The sequence below is a fragment of the Macaca nemestrina genome, chromosome 13 (assembly GCF_043159975.1).
Source record: "Macaca nemestrina isolate mMacNem1 chromosome 13, mMacNem.hap1, whole genome shotgun sequence".
Taxonomy (NCBI): domain Eukaryota; kingdom Metazoa; phylum Chordata; class Mammalia; order Primates; family Cercopithecidae; genus Macaca; species Macaca nemestrina.
The window spans coordinates 19,303,810-19,320,939 of record NC_092137.1 but is presented as its reverse complement, the minus strand read 5'-3'; the positions used below and the strand labels follow the sequence as shown (position 1 = coordinate 19,320,939).

General features: G+C 51.0%; 1 protein-coding gene across 1 annotated transcript; it reads left to right on the top strand.

Annotated features, from left to right (window-relative positions):
• The first annotated feature begins 4,233 nt into the window (after positions 1 to 4,233).
• On the top strand, positions 4,234 to 16,803 carry LOC105479888 (odd-skipped related transcription factor 1). Its single transcript, XM_011738211.3, is given in 5 exon segments — positions 4,234 to 4,312; positions 14,406 to 15,102; positions 15,880 to 15,991; positions 15,993 to 16,112; positions 16,115 to 16,803. Coding segments are annotated over 4 exon segments (1,002 nt in total). The 5' UTR covers positions 4,234 to 4,312; positions 14,406 to 14,437; the 3' UTR covers positions 16,220 to 16,803.
• Positions 16,804 to 17,130: the final 327 nt, after the last annotated feature.

The window sequence follows — 17,130 nt, the reverse complement described above, 5'->3', positions numbered from 1 at the left end:
TAAAATGGGAGTGTCACAGATGATATGTTTAAGGTTCCTCCACATTTTATATTCTGTGCTTTTTAAAATAGAGACAATTGCACCATTCCTATGCCAAGCCTGTAGGTTAAACATGATTCTTTCCAGATCCTGCTAGTAAAATGTACATCCCCCTTGATGTGGTGATACTTGCCACCCCTCACTCAGGATAAGAGAGAGTGTCAGACAGAGCCAGCCTGGAAGTTATGGGCTCTTGGAGAGGAAGACAACACCAAAAGGGGGATGATACTCCCAAGACCCTGTCCTGATTTCATGCTGCCCTGTAATACTCTTCACAGCTATGTGCTCAGCACATTGCCTCAACTTAGGCATCTTCTGCATTTGATTTTAAAGAGCGGAGGCTGAAGAGAAGATGAAGCATTCTTCCAGTAACTAGCTTCTGTTTGGTTGGTAGAATGTCAACTGGTGATACTATAATGACCACAGTGAGGCTGGCAGAAATTTGGGTAATCAAATAAGAGTGTATATTTAATAACTTTTTGATTTGTGAGTGATCAATCCTTTGCATAGTTCTATGTCTTTTGAATTAAAATGTGTTACCTCTGCCAAAATTACCTGTGAACAATGCATTACTAATGTGCAATTATCATCAATAATATGTATATTACTGGGTAAATGCATGGCTTATCAAAGAAGATCCTATGAGCCCTTTGTTATTTTCTCTTCCTCTAGGAGGTGCCAGGCTCCTGCTCTGGTGCCAGGAGAGGGGAGTGACCACGTGGAAGGGCCAGAGTGAGGTTGCTGGCCAGCCCAGACTGCTTACTGTCAGACAAAAGGAGAGGTGGCAGCAGATTTAGGGCTTGTGGTTCTGTAGAGCAACCGCGGTTTGGTGTTGCAATCTTTCTAAGCTTTAGTCTACAGGCTTTTGGTATGATTTTGTAGCTCTATCTCTCAGTTCTAGAAGCTGAGATTAAAGCAAAGACACTGAACAGAGCTAATGCCTGGGCCTGGAGATCCGAATGGTGTACACTGCAAACATTCATGTGCCTACCTAAGGGAGCAGGAGGGAATAGGACTGGAACATGGCCTGGGCTTCTGCATTTCCAGCAGGTTCCCAGGTGATGCTGATGTCACTGGAAGACCACACTAAGTAACCAGGGTGCTGCCATTATGAGCTTGGGTTTTAGAATCAAATATCTAGGTTTAAGTCCTGGCCCCAGACTACCTAGCTATGTGACTTTGGGATAAGTATGTAACATTTCCAAGCCACAATCTCCTCAGACATGAAGCAGGAATAATCATTATCTTGATGCTTCAGTTTGCTAAGAGGATTTGTGAAGCTCATGCTGGGTCCAGGGCCTGCTAGGCTCTGAAGAGGAGTGGGTCCTTGGAAGAACTGTGTCCCACTACTGACCTCTGAGACTTCCTTCCACTTCTAGCACCACACTCATGAGCCTAGGCACAGCCTCAGAAAGACTGCTGGGCCTCAGTTCTTCCTCAACAAAACAGGAGTAACAGAATGGCATCTCCTGTGGGAGGTGAACCACAACAGAACCACATTTGCTCAGGAGCCCCGACTCCTCTGTGACAGAAATCATAGTTCATGGAAACCTTCTGTTAAACCAGAGCCCTATATACACTGATCCTAAGGAAATATTTATAAACACTTTGGAAGATATGCAAACATCACCTCGTCTATACATATGATAGGTGACAAAAATTGATAGCACTCATATACAACACTTTATGCTACTGTTAAAACCAATAGACATGTAAAGTGAGTTTTTACCAAAACAAAGTTGAGAAGTACTGTTAAAATAAAAGCATTAAAAACAACAGCAACAACAAACATGTTGACTAGTGCCTAATGTCCTGACCCCAAGTGACACAAGAATAATCAGCTATCCTAGTGTGTCCATTCCGCTGTCTAGACTGCTTCTGTGTGAGATTAACTGGAAATTCTATGAGAAAATACAGAATGTGCTGGGTGAAGGGGCAATCAAGGACTCCTCATTGAGCTGGTGGCACCTTCCTTCTCTTTGCAGCTTCTGGTGATACTCATGGAACAAACTATAGGTTAAAAAAAGAAGCCCACTGAGTGACTTTAGAGGCCTCTTTTCCCTCCTCTTACCATATGTGCAATCAACTCTCCAGCACTGAAGTTAACTTCCGCTGACCTGAAACTACAGAACCCCTTTGGCCTCTGTTTGACCTGTTTTTGGAGGGCAGCTTTGCTCCTGGGTTCTCTTCTGTTCCTCTGTGTTTCCAAGGGAGCTCTTCTGCAAAAATGACTTCTCTTTGAACTGAGATGGATATTTTTCCAAGACCTAGGGCGTTCACTCACTAGTATAAATCCACATGAGGGTAGCATGGGAACCTCTCCACGATGTGACTGGAAGCAAACCCAAGCACCTTGCCCCCACATCACCCTTCAGGCCCCTAGTAGCCAGTGCTGTCTTCAAGATTAGGAGCTAAGAAAGCCTTTGATGAATATCAGTTCTGGTCCTTATCTCTTATAGATAAAGAAAAGGGGGTTTACAAGAAGAAACATACTGAAGTACATATAACGCTTTAATAAAGAGCCATTTCTTGACATCTGGATAACTTCAATCCTCAGGATTCTCCTTAGCAAGACCCAGACCCTACTGGGTAGAATCATTCTTTACTAATGGTTCTCAATATGTATGTGCTCTAAAGACCACTGGTGCCAGAGTCATCAGTGGAGCTTTTTAAAATTGCCAACTCCCCAGCCCACTGTGGGCCTCCTAAATCAGAGTGCTGGGGATGAGGCCTGGGAATCTGCATATTGACAAACTCTCCAGGTGATTTCATGGCACAGGACTTTTGAAAAGCACCTGTCTAAACCACTGACACCTTAACTCTCCGATACCACACAGGCAGGAACTAGTTGACTGACCCACCCTTGAACTGAATTGGGGTGTGTGCCCGGCCCTCCCTTTCCTCAGTGGGTGGCCCTTGTACCAGGTTGGCTAAGAATGAAATTCTCTGTCCAGGCATCCTGCAGTGGCACTCCTGCTCCCAGTTACTTTGCTGCCTGTGCAGGACCCTGGGCACTGAGAACTAATCTCCTTTTCTATCTGTGTGGATCTGATAGCCTGGCGCAGCTCCCATCAGCTGTCTTCTCCGAAAATTAAGAATGAACTATCCTGACTACATTACATGGCTTATTCCTCCTTAGATAATCTCCTGAAATGTTTGTTACAGAATGAAATTTTGGCAAACCAAGTCATGATTCCAGAAACTCTCTATGTGGGATAGATTATACTACTTTAGTTTTAAGTTTTCTCTCCATTTCTTTATTGTTGACATGTGATATGAAAACCAATACCTAAATGTACTAAAAGAACCCAACCATTGGTCATTTTGAAGTGAAAAAACATATGCTAATATATATTTTCTTTCTTGTTTGTTTTGTATCTACTTCAAGTGTTTCAGCAAATGCTTTTCTTTTCCACAGAAAGGTTCTCATGTAGGGAATTGGAGATATGACCAGCAAATTTATTTGCCTGGAGTCACCTAGGAAGAGAGTTATGGTAGGAACTGGCATTTCAAGTGTTCCCCCACTTCCAGCCTAGACCATGGAGGAAGAATATCTGTCTTTTGAGGGTGGATAAATAAGGAATTGTAGTTTTCTGCTGTGTGCAGAATCCCTACTACATTGTGATGTAACTCAAATGCACAAATATGACTCTATGACTCCTCCTCCTGAGTCTAACTTCCTAGAAATCAGAGGAAAGATTTATTTTTATTTATTTATTTGTTTTTTATTTTTGCAGATGGGGTGGTCCCCTTCCAGTTCACTGTATTTATTCCCTTTGTGGAACATTCTCAATTCCAATCTGTCATCCTTCCATCCCTCTCATCTCCCCAAAACTGATGCTTAAGTTTAAGTTGCACTTGGTAGAGGAACACAAGGTATTAAAGCCACATCCAGCAGGATGCTTTTCAAGTTCCCAGGAGCAATAGCACCCCTTCTAGTTGGGCCACCACCTTGGGGGCTCAGCACCTCTTCAGGGTGACAGTCTGAAGCCAGGAAGCCCCCCTGGCATAAACACTAAAGAGGCAGAAGCACCTGGCCTTCTATTCAGTGGGTAATTCTACTCATGCATTAAGGTGAGGCACAGTGCCGCTTTGCATCACTTAGGGAGGGTTGGTGTATGTAGTAATTCTTTGGAATGTCCAAGTTGGGTCCACTCCCTTTCCACCCCTCACTGCAAGCTCCGGACAGGGAAGTGGGAGGCCCTGCCTCAGAGGAGCAAAGTGAGTGATGGACAGCAGGAGGACACAGCCTTCCTCTAAGAACTTGGAGCAGGTAGGGAATCTGTCTTTCTCTCTGCCCTTTCCTTGCTTGTTTTCTCTTGGTGTTTTGCTCCAATGAGTGGACCTGACACTTTAGGAACTCGTTCTATGCAATGTGGCATAGTCCTCTGTAGACAGAAATTGACCAAAGAGCCTGTTAACAGGTATATTCTTAGGATTTCTCTCTTCAGGTCTCTATCTGAATACCTGGAGCTATGATGACGAGAGGGTCCTGCTACAATATTATGTACGGAAATTTGAAAAAAAGAAAGCAGCAGAGGAATTGGAATCTAATGATCTGGGAGGAAGGAGAGGATAGGAAACCTCACGTGTTTCAGGGAAATCGATTCACCGAAACAGACTATCTCCCTTCCCGCGCTGTTTCAGAAAGTCAGGATTTGGGATCCGAAGCGGGGCGTGCAGACCTACGAGGGGCTGCGGAGGGAGGCACCGGAGGGCACTTCTCACCTCTGGGTGTGCCGGGAGGGGCACGTGGACCCAGCTCGCAAATGCAGGATGGGGTCCCAGTAGTTCTTTGCTCATCATCTTCCCAGGACCAGAAGCGAACGGCGGCAGATAGTTGCTAGGAATTTCGGATTCTTTAAAAACAAACAAACACATAAACAAAAGCCCTCATCCATCTGAGAGCAACGACGTCTGGTTTGGGACAGGGAAACAGAAACCCCATGGCGAGAAGAAATTCCTCCTCCGTTTGCTCTTTGGAAGGGTAAGCGTGTGCGTACTTTTAAACGAGTAGCAGCAAACTTCGTAATTGAGAAAAGAAAAATTGAAGGACTGAAAAACTCTTGGGCAAAGTGAAATAAGGATACTGTGGGTTAGAGAGTTTTCCAGGAAGGGGTCCCGAGATGTGGCTTGCTCGCCAGCAGGGGGCACGTTTTCTTTAGGATTGCGTCCCAGAATCTCGAAACCTCGCAACCGGACTCTCTCCGAGTCCCATCGCCGGAAATCGCTCTGCAGATAGTAACCCTCCGGTGTCTGGAAATGTTTAATTACCGCGAACACTCCTTCCTCCAGCGCCTCCCGCCGCCGGTGCAGCCCGGCAGGACCCAGCGCCGCGGGTGCAGTAGGTGGCTCTATCCGCAGGATTCCACCCTAACTATCCACAATTCCGTTCAAACTACTGTTCTCCAACATCCCCGGCTGATTAGACACTGCCTTGTTTCTAATGCACTTATTTACACCTCGGAAAAAGGAAAAGTTCATTAACCTTAGTACATAGATCTGGATGTGTCTAAAATAATCTGACAACTCAAATCTGTGTAAAACGTAAAAACCCATGCCGTCTTTTACATACATTTTACATTTGATCTTCGCAACAGAAGACAACATCATTCCATTTTCCCGATGGTAGCATGTCCGTGCAATTCCATGCTCATATTTATGCTTCATGTCACACATATTTTTACAAACCAAAGGTATGTGTGTGGTGTGTGTGTGTGTGTTGTTACATTTATAAAGGTGAAAGAGTTACATTTGTGTGCCCGTAAAGAACTTACCAAACGGGAACTGCCTGGAAAAACAGTTCACTTTCCCTTTCAGTTTTGATACTGTAACTTGTATGTCGCTGTCACAACAAAAAACACCGGCTCTTGCGTTCACCTGGCATCTGTTCTTTTAAGAACCCTGGATTGCATTACGTTATCAGAGGAGTTATCTGAACAAATGTGCGCAGGAGTCCTGTTAACTACCTCCCGTGCTTAAAAATGCTTCCCACCCCCAAGCTGGATTTTGACCTGATTGACCGTAATGGTTCCAGAGGAACTATTGAGCCATTACTATCCATCATCTAAATGAATACAGAGGGACGCCTAAATCTCCAGGTTATTTGAAAGCTCTGTACATGCGTAAGGGGGTTTCTAACAAGCAGACCCCCAAATGTCTGCAAAATAGTTACAGGAAGTAGTTGCGTTGGAAGCAAAAATTCTCAAGTGCTGAGCAAATTCCATTTGAAAGAATGAGGTCTTTTTTTTTTTTTTTTTTTTTTTAGGCTATGGGGTGTGGAGAGGTGGGGTTCATTTTTTTTTAACCCAAAACAACTCAAAGCAATATAGACCACATTCTAGTTAATTTTCTGGAAGCTGCTCGCTTTTCACTCCGAAGACAGACTGGGGCGCTTTCCCAAAGAGCAGGAATCTGGAGAGGGGCTGGGGTTTGGCGTGGAGACAGGAGCAGCGGCAGTCACCACCCCAGGCGTGCCCAGGAAAAGGCGGCAGCAGGGCTTGCTGCGGTACTGGGTTCAGTGCGGTCCATAGTCCGGAGGCCCGGGCAGACGGAGGGATCGCTCCCCTGACGGACCTCACACCGACTGGCGGGTTGTGGAGCGGAGCGCCGGACAGAGAGGTGGAGGCCTGGTCTCTACTGCGGGGACCCTTCTTCTAGGCTGCCCGGTCCCAGCCGAGTCTGGGACTACTCGGGCGCCCGCGGTTGCGCCCCGAAGGCAGTGAGCGAGAGAGCTAGAAAGAGCCGCGGCGGAGTTCGCGCCGGCTGGAGTCCTCAGCCTCAGAGCTAGCAGAAGTTACAGCCGCGGTGGCAGAGTGCGCTGGACTCCCAGTAATGAGATGGGAGTTTTGTCACCTTCATTGGGTTTCCAGGAGGACAGAACTGTTGGGTTACCGAGGACGGTTACCAAATTCGAAACGTGACGTCCTCGCTAGTCCTAAACACATCTAACCTTGCTTAAAAAGTACCCTTGTTGTTCTTAGGTGTCCTGAGTCCTGCCCTTGTCAATCCATCCAAGCCGTAGTCCGGCACCACGCTGCGACCCAGGGCCCGCTTAATGTGATCAGTTTCTCTTAAATAGGCGGGGGATGGGATACCCCAGCACTGAGCGGCCAGATGAGGGATTCTTAGCTTCCTGGGCTTCTTCCTGCCTGCCCCCGCCCAGAGGGAACCCCGACTCTGGTTGGCCTCCTGTGGAGATCGAGGCTAGGGTTTGGGGGTCACCCCCTTGGGAGCGCAGAGTGGGATGGAGGACTTTTCAGCTCCTAGCAATTCTTGAATTTCGTTATCCTGGCTCTCTGAGGCTGTGCATTGTCAGCGACCTAGGAGACACTTCTCTGAAGCCAGGCTTCTGAAACAGCTCCAGGCAGAGGTGGTCATGATTCCTCTGGGAGGCATAGCCTGGGGGACCAACACCAACCTTGCTTCCAACACCCTGCTCTACATCCACTGAGGTCTAGAGACCTCTACATCCACTGAAGTCTAGAGACCTGAGTCAGGATCAGTTTTCAAGATAATGTGTCAAAGCAGTGGTGAAACAATTCGGTTGCGTGTTTCTTCTTTAAGATCAGGGACACTTTCTCTCCAAGAGCTCTTTAGGGATCCTACTACTTAGAGCTTTCTGGAAGTCCTGGCCAAGAGCCCTGTTTTAGAAGAGAAAGACAAAGAGAAACATAAAAAAAGCCCGGTTGAGCTGTGAGGGGTGCATAGCAGAAGATTGGGTATTTACACCCCAGGAGGTTCCATCCCATCTGAATGACCAGCCACTGTTCCTAAGTGATCTGCACAGCCAGAGGCCCTATTGTATGGGCATTTTTTTTTCCTTCTTAACTTTTGCTGCTGGTAGTGGAGGTTACCCAAGCTTTGCTTATTTGGAGAGCCTGAGGCTGGAACAAGCACACTCCCTGTGCCCCAGGTGGAAGCCAGCAAAGTTCAACATTGGCCTTTGTAGACTTGCCCTCCAGGCCTTTCCTTGCTCTTGAAGCTTGCTGTTCTGGAATCTCTAGGAAGGAGGTGTGATCTCAGTTCCCTTCTCTTCCAAGGGTTCTCACTCTAGCAAGAATGTCACTGCATCCTAGCAACTGCTAAGATTCCAGGAACACGGACAAACTTATGTGAATCTCTTACTTCTGCACTGACCTAAGGCACTGGGTAAGAGGGTTCGCTGCAGCAAATATTGCACCCTCTCTTACTCCTCCTCAAACAAGACAAAGTTACCCAGGAGTTGGAAGCTAGATTCTGTTCTAAAGGCCTAGGGATATAAGGAAACCCTCATCCAACTATGCCTTTGGGGGAGGGGAGTCTTCATGACCATCTCCCTAGGTCAGGTATTACAACCTTCTTCACCTCCCAAGAAAATCAGATTTGCAAACCAAAGCTGGAGATAGCAGAAACTCCTTGGGAGAGAGGCAGTACCAATACTTAGGGACCTACGGAAGCTAGAATCCAGCTCCAAGGGTCACTCAGCAGCAACGCTGGGGCGAAGGCAGAGAGTGCAGTTGTGTGATCTGGACCCACTCAAGTCTTGGGAAACCAGAGACGCCTCCTGTGCCAAACCCAAGGCCTGGAAGGGTATTCCAGAAAGGCATTAGGCAGGGATTGGGCTGGGGTCAGCCGGAGGTCAGCTTTCAGAGATGAGTAGTCAAGGGGGTGTTGGTACCCTCCATAAAGCCTAGGCAATGAAGACAGAATTTTTAATGTCTAGACTCTGATTCCTTTCCGATTAAGGACTCCACCTGAACCAGCTCCTTGACTCAGAAGCCCTGGAACTGACAACTTTGCAACTCGGCTGGCTTGCCAGTGCAGCTCTCTAAACTCCGATCCATCCTAAAACAAATATGTGAGTAGAGAGTGCCACTGTGTATTAGGGTGAAATCTCAGAGAATTCTGGGCCCCAGGAAAATAACTTTCCTGACCTTTCACTACTCTTTATTCTTTCTACTGGACTCCAGAACTTAGGGTCTGGGGTCAGCCATAAGCACTCGGACGTTACAGCTCGCTTGCTTCGGTGACCCTGGCCCTCCCGCACCAGGAATTAACCAGCGCTGCCTGGGTTAACACCCTGGCCCCCAGCACGCTTGGATGTGCAGGAGCTGCTCCACACTCGGGGTCTGCTGCCTCTGGAAAGAGATTCTGGGAGGAAGGCGACTCTGTCAGGCGCCAAAGTGCATTGAAACCCAAGCCGCGGTGTGAGGATCCCGGTGCACAGAGCTACAGCCCCTCCCTCCCTCTCTTCTCCCAGAGAGCACGGGCTGTGTCCTAGGAGTCCAAGTATAGGACCTCGAAACGTGCGGTGCCATCCCGCTCTCATCTGCTAGGGACCGTTTCCTCCAGCGCGCCAGGCGTGCCCCTCTGGACCTAAAAAGGCAGAAGGGGTCGCGTGGGACTGAAGAGGAGGGGACGCAGGTTGGGAGAGGCCGGGTCCAAGCGAGTGCAGCTGCCAAAGTCTGCTGCCCGGGTCAGCAAAAACTTTGTCTTTCATTGCGCAGGCGCATGGCAGGGTTGGGGGGCAGGGGAGGGAGGAGAGGAATCCTGAGGCAAGGGGCGGGGGTGAGGGTGGTGGAGGAGGGAGGGTGGTGGATTAAAATAAGTAGGCGGCTCGGTGCTAAGGGATGAGTGAGTCGGAGCTCGGCCTCTCCCCGGCACGTTCTCAGCTGCTCCTGGTTCAGACCCAGCGAGGGAGCTGCGAGTGAGGCTCACCATCCCGGGCGGGCAGGACCCGGGGCTGCTGAGCGCTCGCTCCCGCGTGTCCGACGCTTAGAGTCCCCGCGGCAGGAGAGGAGTAGGGACTCTAGAGCTCCAGGGGCGCCTGTGGGCTCCAGCGCCTCCGGCTTCCCCAGTTCCCTTCTGCTAAAGCCCCAGAGACGTGCTCAGCCCCGGGACCTCTGCGGAACAAGGTAATTGCAGTCCTGGGCGCCCGGGCTCAGCAAGGCGAATGCGGGCAGGACTCCCAGGTTCCTTGTCACTCCCCGGCGGGTGTCTCCTCTCTCTCAATGCCCCCAAGGAAGCTCTTGACAGATGAATGCTGCAGGACTTTTGTGAAAGTGAGAGCAGGGTGGTTGGGGGTGCTGGCTCAGGACTTCCCGCGCGGGGTCCTCGGTCTCTGACCGCCGGGGATTGAGGGGGCGGGCCTCAGCTACTGCCGCCAGCCCGCCCGGCTGTGCGGAATCCCGGGCGAGGTGCCCACGGACTTTTAAAGTCAATATGCGGGCCCCCTTTAAGAAACCAGAGCAACTTCAGCGGGCACAAACTTTCCCGAGACGCGCTCCTATCTCTGGCTGACGCCTCGGCTGACGAAGAAGGAAGGGAGAGGGAGTGAATGGCCACAGCCGCAGCCGACCGCGCCAGGGACAGGTGCATGCCCCAGCCCGGTAGCGCTTTCGTTCAAGTTTGTCTTTTGAGGAGTTGCGCTCTGGTATGAGGCCGACTAGACCCGAGAGCGCAGGGCCGCGAGTCTGAACCCCGCCTGGCACTTGCGCTCTGACTTAGGGATATTCTCCATAGGATGATTGCTCTGTGTCGTCAAGGCCTGGAGCGGAACCCTTGATTGTCCTGGTGCAGGGAGGCAATGCTGTGGGGCGCAAGGACTGCTTTCCACTTCGAGACTCAAACACAGCACTAGTGGAAACTCTGTGGAGCCGCAGTGTCTCCGGGCTGGGAACTGGAAAAGTTCTGTTACTCCCCTGACTGTCAGCTAATCCAGCCGTCAGGATAGAAAGAACGGGAAAGGGGTGAGGGCCTGCCTCCTGAACTAATTTCTCCTACTAAATGTCTCGGATAAGAATGAAAAACCACGTTTAGTCCTTTTGCAGCAGCTCAGGCAGTAGCGGGTTGGGCTCTCAGTGTGTAAAGTAGCCGCGAGGGTTTCTTTGTTGCCACAATTTGGTAAATTTCACCCAGGCTAAGAGCTGCGCATTGGCTCTGGGGAACAAAACCACGTGCAAGGCTAGGTGTCCCAGCTTCACAGCCCCCTAGGGAAGAGAAGGGCTGGAGGGGACTAGCAGCGACCGGCGGCGGGTAGATGTTCCATCCCAGGCTCCTCGAGGTAACTGCTGTTTTATTAAGATTGGGGAATGGATCGCCGAGGACGCAGAGGACATTTAAGTGCAGCCGGATGGCCGCCTTACCGATGGGTTCGTTAGATCTCGTTTGTTGGGAGAATGCTACAGAAGTATCCGGTGCGGTCAGTCCTCTTCACAGGGGTCCGGACGCCTGTCACCACTCATTGGAGATTCGATGTCAAGGCTGATTTTCTTGGGTTTCTTCTGGGCTCCCCCAGGCGCAAGCTCGTGGAGTTCGCTCTCATCCTCATTAATGCAAGCAGTTAACTTGCTCACGCTCAATTAGCCCCAAATAAACCACTTTAATAGACTCTGCACACTTCATTAATGCCCGGCATAGGACTGGCGGCAGACCTGGGATTGGCGCTCCACCGCGCGAGGAGCGCGAGTGCCCGCACTGCGCAGGGACCCGGGATCCCGTGCGCGAATTGCCTCTGCTGTGCGTGGTCGGGTCCCCTTATTCTTTCCCCCAGGTCCCGAGGCCCAAGCTGTTTGAGGAATGGATGCTTAGCCCGGGGAAGGGTTTTCCATACTGTGTTTAAAGATCGAAAGTATTTGCCCCGGGGTTCCGGAGCCCGAGGGGTCGGGGGCTCGCTCATCCTCTCTGACTGGAGGGGCTAGGGTGAGACTGTTTTTCTGTTAGCTGACCTCCTGAAACCGGATCGTGCTTTCGGCCCATTCTTGATACTAGTGTAAAGAGCCACGTTTCGAACGAATTTCGTCCAGGGGAAAGTACTTGGCGGGAGCCTGGGGAGCCTGGCTTCCGAATGATTCAGAAAACAAGGAACGGGCTGGGCCGCGGAAGAAAATAAATGTAGCGTTGGGGAAAACAAGATCGGGCAGATAGCCCGGAAAGGTTGGCTCCCAGGAACCATTATAGCTGCAAGCATTCCCCCTTCCCGGCACCCCCTACGGAGCCCAAGACGGCTCCGGTCTTGGCTCCCAGGAAGAAGGCGAGGAAAGGCCTAGCGAGGTTGGTGGTTTCTCCCACCCAGGCACGCAGCGGGTTCGGACTAGTGTGCAGCCCAGAGTCCCACAGCCACGGCCGCTGGCTTGGCCTTGGATAAGCCAAGCACCAAGAGGAGCAGGAGGAGGCCTTCGCGGCGCCCATTGGGCTCTGGGACCCAGAGATGAGGATCTGATTTCCAGCGCCTGGAAGGGAAGAATAGGTGACAGCAATTCAAAGAGCCCTCATCTCCCCTAAGTCCAGACCGACCTTTGAAGTTAGCGAGGCTTCTCCTCCTTCCCCTTCCCCTTCCCCAACCCAAACGGGTCCCAGCTTCCTCTCTGGCCCAATTTGAATTTTATTTCTCCTTGTGTCCGAGCTCTGGGATAGTCTCAGTTTGTCCCGGGCACGACCCGAACTTGGCTTGGCGCAGTAGAGATGACCGTTGCTGAAGCCACGGCGCTGCCGGCGGGACCAGCGCTCTGCTTCAGAGGCCAGATCATGCAGATACTGTGCCTCCTCTCGCCCTGAGGCTAAACTCATTGCAGCAGTTTGTATCCGAGTGCTAATTTAAACTGCGCAGGCAAACCGCTGCCAGCTCATGGTGTTTTTACGCCCCTTTCCCAGGAAGGCCTCTTTCCTTAGGTCCCACCACACAGCCAGTGGCCCCCTTGCCAGCTTCCAGGAGAAAAGGTTTTCCTGGGTCAATATTGTCCTCATACCTCCTGGGAAAAGGCACTGCACATCCCTGGACAGAGCCAGGCTTTGAAAGCCTCGCTGCAGCGAAAGGTAGAGGAGTCTATGCCTGGGCCTTGCCCTGGGCTGAGGGTCAGCTCAACCTGGGGAGGGGGCACACCAAACTAGGGAGCAGAGCAGAGGCCAATGCATCCCAGGGAAGGGAAATTACTCCATGTTAGAGGAAATGAACTAGGAAGAGGAGAGTAATGAAGGGTAAAGGAAGAAGTCAACAGCAGGGGATTGAGGCTGGGCAAGAGAGAAGGGAGTCCCAAGGACCCTGCCGTGACAATGACTTCTTAAGTGGCCCCAAGCTAAGAGCCAGAAGTTCAGTGCTTGGGCTTCCCAAGGCTCCCTGACAGTTTAGACTTTGCTCACCCTGTTCTTTCCTCCACTGGACACATCTGAGTTAGGAGTGTCTGGGAGGTAGAGATGAAAAGCATTTTTGCAGAGCTCAGATGTCTCCATGGAGGCTGGAGACCATGGCCAAGAAGGTCTGGAGATGCCAGCCCCTGGTCACTTCAGTGTGGCTTTCCTCTGGCCTTACTCAAGCTCTCCGACCTTGCAGTTGGAGGTACATAGACCACAGGAATGGAGGCCTGGCCTCAGTGTTCTTGCCTATAGGCATACCCACCTGCCCAGGGCTCACCACACACAAGAACATGCTGACAACCCAAAGACCCAACTCCCTTTTTCTTTGGGGGAGTGAGGGCACTAATGCCCCCTTGTTTGTTACTGCAATTGTTTGACAGAGTAAATGAATGTGGATATTAGCACGCTCCTTGAAAGCAAAGTGGTCCCCAAGGGCTAAGGCAAGGCAGAGAATCAGTCCACAAGCAGCTTCAGAGAGTGAAGCCAACAGATTTCACTTATATTAATAAGGCAGGGAAGCAGATTTAAGGTCAAAGTTGAGGGTTTTGAGGAGAAAGATGACAGGGCTTCTGGAAGCCAAATCGAAGGTCAGCCAGAAGACCTTAACGAACGGGAGCCAGGAGGTGCATGCATTTGTGTGTCTGTGTATGTGTGTTGTCTGTGAGGCTCTTCATGGATGCTATGTGATCGTGTGTGTGTGTGAGATGCAGGAGTTACTGCATTTTTTTTTAAAGTCAGTGTTGTGCTATAAAACACTGGTTGTCCCAGTCTTTGCACCTTGTCAGTTCTGCCTCAGAATGTGTGAATCTGCGTGTGCATTTCTGTGTTTATCTGCAAATGAATGTGTAAGTGTGTTCCCCAGCTCCTGTTATCTTTGCAGGAGATTGTGATTCTGTGTTGACCCAAGCTTACCTGGCTGTCAGTTTCTACAGGACAGGCAGTTTCCCTGTGCTTGTTTTTTTTCTCAGTGTCTTGTATACAGTAGACCCTTCCCTCTATCAAGTTGTGTGACTCTGCCAGAGGCCATTTGGAGGGAGCCCTCAGACCAAAGAGGGTTCTGAAAAGAGGGCTCTCCTGCACTTACATTTCCACCTTCTTTGTGAGGGCAGTGGGTTTTGGGAATGGGGTCTTAGACTCTTAGATCCTGCGCTGGGTGTGAGGAGAGGGTGTGGCTGGGCTGCAATTCAGGAGTAAGGCGACCCACGCTGAACTTCTTTATTCCTCTCCACGCCCCTGCCTTCTTTTCTTTGCAGATCCGGTTTGAGAAGCCACTGCCACTGCCGAAATGGGCAGCAAAACCTTACCGGCGCCGGTGCCCATCCACCCTTCCCTGCAGCTCACCAACTACTCCTTCCTTCAGGCAGTGAACGGCCTGCCCACAGTGCCTTCGGACCATCTGCCCAACCTGTATGGTTTCAGCGCGTTGCACGCTGTGCACCTGCATCAGTGGACGCTGGGCTACCCGGCCATGCACTTGCCACGCTCTTCTTTCTCCAAAGTGCCGGGCACCGTGTCCAGCTTGGTGGACGCGCGCTTCCAGCTGCCCGCCTTTCCCTGGTTCCCTCATGTCATTCAACCCAAGCCCGAGATCACCGCTGGAGGCAGCGTTCCAGCGCTCAAGACCAAGCCGCGCTTTGATTTCGCCAACCTGGCCTTGGCCGCAACGCAAGAAGATCCGGCCAAGCTTGGCCGCGCGGACGGCCCAGGCTCCCCTGCGGGTGGGCTGGGTGCCCTCCTAGATGTGACCAAGCTGTCTCCAGAAAAGAAACCTACAAGGGGACGTCTGCCTTCCAAGACCAAGAAGGAGTTCGTCTGCAAGTTCTGTGGCCGCCACTTCACCAAGTCCTACAACCTACTTATCCATGAGCGGACACACACCGACGAGCGGCCCTACACCTGTGACATCTGCCACAAAGCCTTCCGGAGGCAAGACCACCTACGGGACCACAGGTGCGGCACTGCGTGTGGCCCAAGAGAGAGCTCTCTGCCTCTGGCCTCACCATCTTCCTCCCTAACGAGGTTCTTGAGACCCCCTACTAGAGCTTCAGGGAATTCTTTAAAATCAAGAAAGAATTCTTTAAAATCAAGAAAGAAAGCCTAGGAGACCCAGGGTTAGGTTTTGGAGCATGGGTTCAGGAAATGTAGGAATAAACAGGACCCAAGATTAAGTGAGGTCTCCGTGAGCTCCAGACAAGCACACAGCTTCCTCCGCCCCACTTCCTCCATTTTCAGGGGTGTCCAATAGAAGTTTCTGCCATGAAGGAAATGTGACATGTGACACATGTGACAGTTAAGTATTTGAAATGTAATAGTGCACCTGAGAAACTAATTTAGTTTTATTTAATTTTAAGTAATATTAATTTTAATAAGCACACATGCTAGCGGCTACCATCTTCGACAGTGCAGGTCGAGCAAATTGTCCGACCCCAGCTCCCTTTACTCATCGTCAGTGTTGACCTTATAAGGAGGCCAAGTTTGCCCCTCCTGCCCACCAGGAAGGCACCTTAAACAGGTGGCTGAACCTGTTTAAGGATCAGATTTTGCTAAAGCATCTCCTTCACCTCCCCACTCCATCCCCAATCAACATTTTGTCCCATCCACACTTGGTACTGACTATACACTTTTCCTTTGAGGGCAAGTGCCCCATAGCAGTGGGAGGGGATCTTGGGCAACTGTTTATAACATTGCATCATTTTGCAAGTATGAACTCTCTGTTTCTGCCCTCAGATATATTCACTCCAAAGAGAAGCCCTTCAAGTGTCAAGAGTGTGGGAAAGGATTCTGCCAGTCCAGGACTCTCGCTGTCCACAAGACGCTACACTCACAGGTGAAGGAGCTCAAAACCTCCAAGATCAAATGCTAAATAGAGCCTCTGGGTCACAAGGACCCTGGGCCCAGTGGCCCTCTCCTCCAGAGGGACCAGAAGCCTGACTCTGGCGGGCAGCGGGAGAGGCGCTCGCTTGGGACCTTCCACCTCTCCAACATTGTCCCCTGGGTCGCTGGCGCACGCGGCACTTCAGAGCCCCGCCCGGGGCCGCGACCCCGACCGTCCCGGCTGCTCCCCTAGGACGCGGCTAAACTCTTGGCCAAAAGGCGGTACTCACGTGGCGGAAGGGAAACTGCATTAAGAAAAGAACGAAAGCTCAGCGGAGCCGCAGCGGCGCCTCTCCCAGAAGTATTACTTTTTCTATTGTTATTTTATACGTTTTCTTTTTTATTTTTGTCTTTGACCATATAAGCTTGTAACTCTGACTGCAGAGAGTGAGGGGTGAGGGGAGAGGCAAGGAAGTCCTTAGCACTGGCAGCTCCCACCTCCTCCTCCCGCCCCTGCCCCCTCCCCCGGAGCCTGCAAAAGTGTAATCCCTGTATCTGCTTCAGCCTCCCGCCCCAGGGACCGCGGGGCAGGAGCGCCCCCTCCCAGCTCTTGCGGCTCAGCCCGCTTCCGTGGGCTCCGGGACTCCGACAGCAGGGCGGGGACCTCAGGCCTGGGTCTGCAGGGGGCCCGGCCTCCGCTGCCGCGACACTGCGAGGGAGCAGCCAGCCAGGAGCCGGGCGTTATATTGCGATTGGCACTTTATGCTGACCATCGGTAACGGACATTTATCACTGGAGTTTTTTTTTTTTAACTAATAAATAAACCGTTATTTTACAGGCATTGCAGGATAGGTAATTTCCCTCCTAAACGCAGGAAACCGGGTGGATCCTCTCTTTGAGAGGACCACGTTTCTCTGCTGGAGGCCAGCGTGTCCCCCTCCTACCACGCCGTCGTATTAGGATGACAGGGCTGAGATGGGTGGAGAAACGTTCTCTCTCCCGGGTAGGTCTGCCTCTGCCCCACCATGTATTGATTTTCTTACTTTTCTGCTCCGCCTCGGGGGTAGGGTCTCAGCCTTCCCACTCCTCACCTCTAAAGGGCTGTGAGTTTACGAAGAACCTAATCCTGAGGGCAGAAAACCGCCCGTGAGAAATCCCAGATTC